The sequence below is a fragment of the Corythoichthys intestinalis genome, chromosome 1 (genome assembly GCF_030265065.1).
Source record: "Corythoichthys intestinalis isolate RoL2023-P3 chromosome 1, ASM3026506v1, whole genome shotgun sequence".
In the NCBI taxonomy this organism is placed as follows: domain Eukaryota; kingdom Metazoa; phylum Chordata; class Actinopteri; order Syngnathiformes; family Syngnathidae; genus Corythoichthys; species Corythoichthys intestinalis.
The window spans coordinates 12,106,927-12,116,841 of NC_080395.1; the positions used below are offsets into that span (position 1 = coordinate 12,106,927).

The window sequence follows — 9,915 nt, forward strand, 5'->3', positions numbered from 1 at the left end:
AACTCAAAAATCCTATCTCAAAATATTAGAATATCATGAAAAAGTATACAAGTAGGCTATTCAACTAATCACCTGAATCATCTAATTAACTCGAAACACCTGCGAGGGTTTCCTGAGCCTTAAAAACACTCAGCTTGGTTCAGTAAACTAAATCACAAGTATGGGGAAGACTGCTGATCTGACTGCTGTCCAGAGGACCATCATTGATACCCTCCATCAGGAGGGTAAGACACAAAAAGAAATTTCTCAAAGAGCAGGCTGTTCACAGAGTGCAGTTTCAAAGCATATCCACAAAAAGTCTGTTGGAAGGGAAAAATGTGGCCGGAAACGCTGCACAACCAAGAGAGATGACCGCAGCCTTAACAAAATTGTGAAGAAGAGCCGCTTCCAGAATTTGAGGGAGCTTCAAAGACAGTGGGCTGAAGCTGGAGTCCAGGTATCAAAAGCCACAGTTCACAGACGTGTCCGGGAAATGGGCTACAATAGCCATATTCCCATGGTCAAGCCACTTCTGAACTCAAGACAACGGAAGAAGCGTCTGACTTGGGCTATGGAGAAGCAGCACTGGACAGTTGCAGAGTGGTCCAAAGTCCTCTTTTCAGACGAAAGCAAGTTTTGCATTTCATTTGGAAGTCAAGGCGCCAGAGTCTGGAGAAAGGCTGGAGAGGAGCAAAATCCAAGTTGCTTGAAATCCAGTGTGAAGTTCCCACAGTCAGCAATGGTTTGGGGAGCCATGTCAGCTGCTGGTGTTGGTCCACTGTGTTTCATCAAGTCCAGAGTAAATGCAACTGTGTACCAAGAGATTTTAGAGCACTACATGCTTCCATCTGCTGAAAAGCTCTATGGAGATGAGGATTTCATTTTCCAGCATGATCTGGCACCTGCCCACAGTGCCAAAACCACCAGTAACTGGTGCACTGACCATGGCATCACTGTCCTTGATTGGCCTGCTAATTCCCCTGACCTGAACCCCATCGAGAATTTGTGGGGTATAGTTAAGAAGAAGATGAAAGACACTAGACCTACAAATGCAAATGAGCTGAAGGCCGCTATCGAAGCATCCTGGGCATCAGTAACACCTCAGCAATGCCACAGGCTGATTGCCTCCATGCCACGCCGGATTGATGCAGTAATCCGTGCAAAAGGATTCCCAACCAAGTACTGAGTGCATCAATGGACATTTTCAAATGTTTGATTTAGTTTTGCTGTTATAAAATTATTTTTTTACTTGGTCTGAGGAAGTATTCTAATATTTTGAGATAGGATTTTTGAGTTTTCTTAAGCTGTAAGCCAAATTCAGCAATATTAAAATAATAAAAGGCTTGAAATAGTTCAGTTGATGTGTAATGAATCCAGAATGTATGACATTTTTGTTTTTTTAATTGCATTACAGAAAGTAAAGAACTTTATCACAATATTCTAATTATCTGAGACAGTCCTGTAAAGAGAAATAAATGAATAAAGACTAAAGTTACTTTTTATTGACTTTCACTTTTGTCGGTGAGAAAAGGAAAAAACAATGACAATTTTTGTCATTGATGTTTTTTGCTTTTAATGAAAGGAATGGTCTGTCAATCAAATGGCGTTGGGACTGAACTTTCATTCATTCATTTTCCATGCCGCTTTTCCTCACAAGGGTCGCGGAGGTGCCGGAGCCTATCCCAGCTAACTTAAACTTCAAATAGGTTAAATGTATTTGAACAACAAATATGTTTACAGATTGTAAGGTATAGATGAATAAATAATGAAATGCCCAAATAAAATTTCATACAAAACCTATAATTCTGATAATTCCCAGGTACCAACGTATTGCCATCAAGCGCGGAATACTTTTCCAGCTTATTGACATGAGTCGCAGTATATTTTGTGCGATGTGGAATAAAGGTGCCACCAGGGGGTGGCGAGGCCCGGCCACATTTCCCCCCAATGAATTTGTTGACTACCCCCCTGGTCACCCCACTCGCCAGAATAATGTCAGATTGTAGTAGCTGCGGAACTCAAAAGTTTGACTGGACTATGTACATTAACGCAATATAATAGTATACAATAAACAATATAACACCATCAACAAAAGTAATCAGAAGGTGCGTCTTGAAGTCTTCCTGACAACTTTCTACTGGCCTGTTTAAGACTACAACATAGTAAAAACCTGAAATGATGGCTTTTATTTTTTTGGTGTGCCACCCCAAGGTTTTAAGTGGCCCCATTTGGCCACCCCTATGAAGAATTTCTGGAGGCGCTACCGATTTGAAATATGCAGTATAGCGCTACTCCAACACCTTGTGGTTGTTCCATGATTTTCTTGCCTGTGAGTGAACGAGGGCAGGTGTGTTCCATTTACGTCTTTCGCTCCCCCTCCGCCCACTTTCCCTCCACCCTCCAAGTGGCCTCAGTGTGACGTCGTAGCAAGTGCTCAGGGCAAGTGAGCGAGGGCAACTTAAATCGTGATTGGACAGCAGCCCATCACTTCACCTGATCAGTGAAAAGTCAGAAAAATATTCAATAAATATGATCAACATATCCGAATTCTAGTCATTACTATAAAGACCTCAATTTGAAGGCTCAGAATTTAAATATTTCGTAAATGTATACACTGACTTGATCCAACGTACTGTACTAATGGGTGAAACATGGTAATATAATAAGGGTCGCGATGCAGAAATCGCAAACATCAAGGAGTGGTAGACATTTTCGTTTTCATATACCCTTTTAAATGCCCCCCCCCCCCCCATTTTTGTTTGGATCGATTATTTATCATCTAACCAATCGGAGAAAATGTGATGAACAAAAAAATTACAATTAAGCGACAGTTATAAGGTAGATATCCGTGACTGATATACAGACACCACTTTTTTCATTGTGACGTAATTTGTTTATAATATATAAGTGAACAATTCTTTAAAGTCGTTTTTTTTTTAAACCAAATATTAGACATCAATTAATGATTCTAAGCTAAAAATGACAAACATTTCGTATGATAAATCTACTTACCTGCCTTCTTTTTTTGGCTGGGTTGAAACAAAAGCGGTTGCATGACATCTGTAAACGGGGGTTTTCAGTGTAAACCGGAAATATTGATAGTTCGGGGGCTTAATGTGCCATGATTCTGCTATGGCAGCATACAGACATACAGTACTGTTCTATCAAACACAACAGTTGTTTTGGCTTAAAATACAGCAGTTTATTTTAAAGAGGGGTGCAAGAGCAGAAACTGCCATTTCAACCTTGTCTGTATGTTCCACCATATATGAATTGGATATTTGTAAAAAAGAACAGCACCTGAAAAATCATGAACAACTTTTTCAAAAGAGGCTTGTGAGAAACCGAATAATGAAATTGAAATGCTTTTTCCATTGTAAATGCAGGAATCAGTATATTTTGTCACACGCTAGAATTCAAAGGTTTTTTCTCAGTGTGGCTACTTGCGTGGCTTACTAAATGTCCTTTCCGAGCAAATCGTTTACCACAAAGTGAGCATGCAAAAGGCTTTTCTCCAGTGTGTGAGCGCTTATGTATTTCCAAATTATTCTTCTGAGAAAATCTTTTATCGCAAAGTGTGCAGGCAAAAGGCTTCTCTCCAGTGTGTGTTCTTGTGTGAATGTTTAATTTTTTCTTCGTGGAGAATGTTTTATCACAAAGTGTGCAGGTAAAAGGTTTATCTCCAGTGTGTGTTCTTGTGTGAATGTTTAAATCATCCTTACGGGTGAATCTTTTACCACAAAGTGCGCAGGCAAAAGGCTTCTCTCCAGTGTGTGTTCTTATGTGTATGTTTAATTTTCCCTTCGTGGAGTATTTTTTATCACAAAGTGTGCAGGCATAAGGCTTCTCTCCGGTGTGTGTACTTATGTGATAGTTTAAACCTCCCTTATGGGTGCATCTTTTACCACAAAATGTGCAGACAAAAGGTTTCTCTCCAGTGTGTGTTCTTGTGTGAATGTTTAAATGTCCCTGATATGTGAACCTTTTCCCACAAAGTGTGCAGCCAAAAGGCTTCTCTCCAGTGTGTGTTCTTGTGTGATAGTTTAAATTTTCCTTTGTAAAGTATTTTTTATCACAAAGTGTGCAGGCATAAGGCTTCTCTCCAGTGTGTGATCTTGTGTGTATGTTTAATTTTGCCTTCGTGGGGTATTCTTTATCGCAAAGTGTGCAGGCAAAAGGTTTCTCTCCAGTGTGTGTTCTTGTGTGAATGTTTAAATCTTCCTTACGGGTGAATCTTTTACCACAAAATGTGCAGGCAAAAGGTTTCTCTCCAGTGTGTATTCTTGTGTGAATGTTTAAATCCCGCTGATATGTGAAACTTTTACCACAAAGTGTGCAGGCAAAAGGCTTCTCTCCAGTGTGTGTTCTTGTGTGATAGTTTAAATTTTCCTTTGTGGAGTATTTTTTATCACAAAGTGTGCAGGCATAAGGCTTCTCTCCAGTGTGTGTTCTTGTGTGTATGTTTAATTTTGCCTTCGTGGTGTATTTTTTATCGCAAAGTGTGCAGGCAAAAGGCTTCTCTCCAGTGTGTCTACGCATGTGTGCCTTTAAGTAGCGTTTACAAGGAAATGTTTTATCACAAAGTGAGCAGGGAAAACGTTTCCCAACCACGCCTTCCTTTGCGTCTCTTTTAAATGATGACTTTTCTAAGGATTTTGAAGCATTTTGGTCAAAGTCATCCTCCTCATCATCAGTATTAAAGTCAGAAGAATGTGACGTTAAGTCATCGCTGTCCGAAAGCGGAGCTAAGAGGCCGACCAGTTGCTCTCCTTTTGTTGTCTGGTGCTGAAATGAGCAGTCGCTCAAAGGGTTCGCTGCTCTGCTCTCTTCGCTTGTTCCTTTGTCTTCTTCGCTCTTCACACTGACACCCATTGGAAAATTGAGGATTTCAATTTCCTGTTTTTCTTCTTTGAGGTCAGAGGTCTCTGGCTCCGCCTCCTGTTTAACATGGACGGGATTGTGCTTTCCAGGGGGAAGTTCTTCTACAGTGACGTTTGCGGGACTCTGGGTGGGGGAAAAAAAAAAATTACGTGATTTGATGACGTCGGAGATAGAGAGAGAATATAGAAAGAAAAACAGGTAGTCCCCGGGTTACGACGTACCCGACTGATGTCATTTCAACTTTAGGACGCTGGAGTCTCCAGTCTTTTTTTTTTTTTTATCATGTTGACTTTTGTTTTGTGGCGCATGCTTTTTTTTTGGCGTAGGAAATGTAGGGCAGGTAGTACTTCCGCACGCGAGGGTTGCAAGTCAGAGCGCATTTACACACAAAGAACGTATTTGTTCATGCTAAGATGAACGCAAACACACACACAAACACACACAAGGAAGAGCCATTTGCTCCCACGAAGCAGAATGAAGAAGCCGAGTGTGAGAGAGGAAAGACCCTGCGTGCACATTTGTTACTTTCGAAGCATCCAGAGGCAACACCTTTTGTACCGTTTCTTGTGCGTTTTCAATTTTGGTCGAATACTTTGGGCAAGTTGAAGTGATTTTTTTTTTTTTTAATGATGTGTGGACGCTAACCGATACGTGCTAATCATTTGTGTTTATTGTTATTGCTGTATCAGCAGCGAGTTATCAAAATTTGAACTGCTATTATTGACGATGAACTGATTTCATTTAATTTTTATTTTTGTTTCATTCTGCACGTGTTGATGTCATGAGAAGCTGAATAAAGTCAGGAAACCACATGGACTTACTATCTCCAACATCTTGGCGAGGACAGTACAATGTCATCTAAGAGTGTGACAATATCTCGATACAGCGATATATCGCGATATTTTGCAACCCGATCGGTTATCGATATGCTCCCGCCAAGTATCGATACTTTTATTTACCATATTCGCCATACAATGGATGCTGTAAAGTGCTCAATGTTTTTTTGGCAATTCCTTGGCGGTCCACTAGGGGCGCTCGGGAGTGGCGGTGAGGGTAAAGTGCGCACAAGTCGTCTAGAGAAGAAGAGAGGAAGCTCCAAGTGGGTTGAAAAAATAAAAAAGCTCAGTGAGAACGGTGGAGGAAAAAATGAGAAAAATATTGCTTCAAATCACACATGGGGACACACTTTAGATTTTACACCAACAAGAAAGGAAGTAAGGTGAACAAGGACTTTGCTCTTTGCAAGAATTGTCTGAGAAAAATAAGTTTCACTGGCAGCTAGTTACGTAGTGGACACCGGAGTTTGTGAGCTTCGCTTCCATCACTTGAGGTAACAAAGTTTTGCAATGTAATTGACTTTTTAATTTACATGTATTATTTTGATGACATTTGGTGTTGAATAATATAAAATAAATCAGGACCCTAAACTGGATGAAAATGAATATCGAACAAGCCCACATGAATTTACCGATTTATTTGATATTATTTGAGAACCACTTTCCATCTAGTTTACTACACAAACTGTTATTACTGTCATTTTGATACAATAAGCTATAAAAATGGTTTGAATAGGTTCCAACATATATAAAGTGATGTGCATGATAATTAATGCAGCCTACATATTAAAAATAGGTAATTATTGCATTTTTAATTTCTATAGATTCAATTCATATTTTTTTAAATTCAAAACTTCCAACACACACAAAAAAAAAATCAGGATTTCAACTCAAAAAGCTATGAAGTAGCTAATATTTTTGGTTTTATTTTGTTGTTTTTAAGGTGAGGAAGACTGTGCCTGAGCAAGTCTGACATCTTAAATGCTGAAGCAGATAGTGGAAGTGCTCAAACCAAGCAACAAAGGTCATACACGAAGACCCACCAATTTTATCATTGCCCCACTCCAAGCTCAACTGCTGACACCTACGGCACTTTTTTTTTTTCTTTTTCTTTTTTAAAGATTTAAAACTTTAAATTAAGGGTGCCATTCATCAGATTTATATTAGATATATTATGTTATATTATATTGTATTTATATTAGATTTATATTTATATTAGATGTATATTTTACAGCAATGTTGCACAGAAAAGGTGTCACTGTTTAATAAATGACTTAAACAGTATTTTTTCTATTTTTAAATTTTTTTTTTCCGATTCAACAGTTGTATCGTAGAATGTCATGTATCCAATTTCTGCCCAATATATCGATAATCGCTATATCGTGATATCGTGAGATAATCGTTATCGTGAGCCTTGTATCGCGAATCGTATCGTATTGTGAGGTGCCCTGAGGTTCCCACTCCTAATGTCATCTATTTCGGGGTTTTGGATAGTTATTTTGAGTTTTAGGCGGCATTTAAAGGGTTAATTCTGGGGTTGGGAATCTCTGGCAAGAAGCCGATTCGATATGTATCTAGATACACAGGATACGATTCAATTCAAAAGTGATACATTTTTAAGGCCGAGCTATTCGATACGATTGAGAACGATACGGTTCGATACAGAGTGAAAACGATAGGATAGTAAACATTAGTAGTGTGTGTTCGTACAGTATTTCAAACATATATAAAAAGATTAAAGATTAAATTAAACAACAAAATTTCATACCAATTAAATTCAAATTAATTAGCAACGTTAACTCACGAGGACATTAAGCAATTTGACCGAAAGAACGAAAATGATTGGAGAAAAAAAACGACACGGTCATTGGACAGAGGGACAGTTTATAATTATTGCTGTAGGCCAGACATGTCCAAAGTCCGGCCCGGGGGCCAAATGCGGCCCGTGGTCAAATTTAATCCGGCCCCCAGCCGCTGTCATACAATCAATAACGTCTGGCCCGCACACAGACTTAATAAATTGGTCAGCAGAACTGCTACCAGCATATGAAGTAGCTTACACACTAAATGCTGCTCCTCATTTACCCACTAAAAGGCAGCAGCACTCTAAGCAACATTACGCCGTTTGACCCTTTACTTCCAATTTTGTCAAATGGCAACAATCAACAAAAAAAGGGAAAGTTGACTGCGACGGTTGACGATTCATGGATAGGTGGAATTTGGATTCCTTCCTCACTAAAATACACAACAACTGTGTCTTCCTCATTTGCAGGGACAGTCGCTGTTTTTAAAGAGTTCAGTGTGAGGGGATATTTCCAAACAAGACACACTGACATGTGCGACAAGATTACAGGGAAGATTCACAGCGAGAAATTGAAGCGTTTAATTTCACAGTAGCAGTATTTCGCAGGGGCCCGAAAGTCACAAGATAACTCTGCAAAGGCTAGTTGTGAGATTGTTGAAATTATTAATTAAAAACAAATAATAAAGCAAATGTGACACACAGAATGGCTTGCTAAAATTTGCTTAAATATATTGTTCTACATAAAGGATGTCAGCTAAGGTCGGCCCCCCACATTTTTACCTCACCAAATCTGGCCCCCCTTTGCAAAAAGTTTGGACACCCCTGCTGTAGGCTGTATCGGCTCCTTTGCAATAGTGTGAGGTTATTTTGCACTGAGCATGCTAAACAGTGCTCGCTGGTTTACTGATCTAACACTGACAAAGCGGGACGATTGTCGGCAATATTATAATATTCTGCACATTTTCGCTAAAAAACAATCAAGAAGCTTATCAATGACATCGGATTCTAATGTCTTTAAGTGGCATCTTAATTGATTAGGTTTTTCGCTGTTCGTTACAACCATTTTTGGACACAGTAAACAGAGGGGTCATCTCCTCATCTCCCGCGCATTCTCACCAGCAGGGAGAACTGGAAGTGAGGGCAGTCGTCGTGACGCTCCCAAGGCAAAGTTGGCGCTTCTCGGGCAGACACATGAGAACTGGAGAAGACAGCGGGTCACTGCGTGAGCCCGGGCAAAAACGGCGCATAGCTCTTCATATCTTTTTGCTGTGTACTCGAGTTTGGTTAAAAAATACTGTGCACACTCTGAAAGTGAGAGTATCACTACCATCCACTGAGTGGATGTGCAAATACACTTATTTCAAGTACGGCAAAATGTATGTTCCCCGAGGTCACATGGACCACCCCTTGCATCGTTCTGCCCCCCCCCCCATTTGAGAAGTACTTCCCTACAGTAACAATCACACAACACAAAGTCTGATATTGCATGAAAAATACAACTAATGTCATGACCTTACCTTCATTTCCTTTTGTGTTTCAGTTGTTCGACGTGACCTGGATTTCCTCTCCTAATTTCAACTCTTTGACTTGATGTTTGGGATTGCGTTGGCCACCAGTCAGTAGTAATTTGTCGCATCTTAAAGAAAAGTCGAGAAGCGTCTCATACAATTAAATGTAATCACGCTCATGTCAACCGATCGACTTTTCCTGAAAACAAAACTTTACAAATCGGAAGTGAAGTCAAAGCAGTCGGAATGCGTTAACGTATCTTAGCTAGCGAGCTAAGCTAAACTAAGTTAAGTGAGCCTGTGAAGCTTCAACATAAAGCCGAACGACTTCCATTATGCTTTAAAATGAGACTTTTTAGTCCATTAAATTCTCTCTTCGGTACTTACCCAATTAAATTACTTTGAAGGAGGTCGTTTGGTTTGGAGAAAGGAACACGAAAGAACAGCAAGCCCCGGATGGGTACATAGAGGTTGCGTCAAGTGAACCGGAAGTAGAAACGTTCAAATGCTGAAACTTCAGCGTAAGAAGATCAAGCGTTTGGAAATTCCATCACTTCACATGACCACTGGAGTCAAAAAAATATTCAATAAATTTGATCAACATATCCGAATTCTAGTCATCACTATCAGTACCTCAATTTGAAGGGTCAGAATTTAAATATTTCGTGACCCTACTCACCAACGTCACAGAATGACGTGTCGCTGTATCCGGCCGCCATATTGTCCGTCATTGTTTATCCGTATTCTCAATGGTTTCAATTTGTCGTGCAATTTATAGTGCAATTCATGGAAGCCCCGGTGCTTTCAGACGCTGTAAACTCATTGGATACGTTGCATAAAAGGCGTTATGTGGAAAAGCTTCAGTCTATCCATTCGCCAGATCCATATTTGATGCCTAAATCGCTAT

General features: G+C 39.8%; 1 protein-coding gene across 1 annotated transcript; it reads right to left on the minus strand.

Annotated features, from left to right (window-relative positions):
- Positions 1-2,799: 2,799 nt before the first annotated feature.
- On the minus strand, positions 2,800-9,483 carry LOC130918775 (gastrula zinc finger protein XlCGF57.1-like). Its single transcript, XM_057840821.1, has 3 exons — positions 9,396-9,483; positions 9,018-9,136; positions 2,800-4,983 (listed from the first exon to the last, which is right to left on the minus strand). Exons 2-3 carry the CDS (start codon positions 9,021-9,023, stop codon positions 3,382-3,384), a joined length of 1,608 nt encoding a protein of 535 aa, XP_057696804.1. The 5' UTR covers positions 9,024-9,136; positions 9,396-9,483; the 3' UTR covers positions 2,800-3,381.
- Between the last annotated feature and the right edge of the window lie 432 nt (positions 9,484-9,915).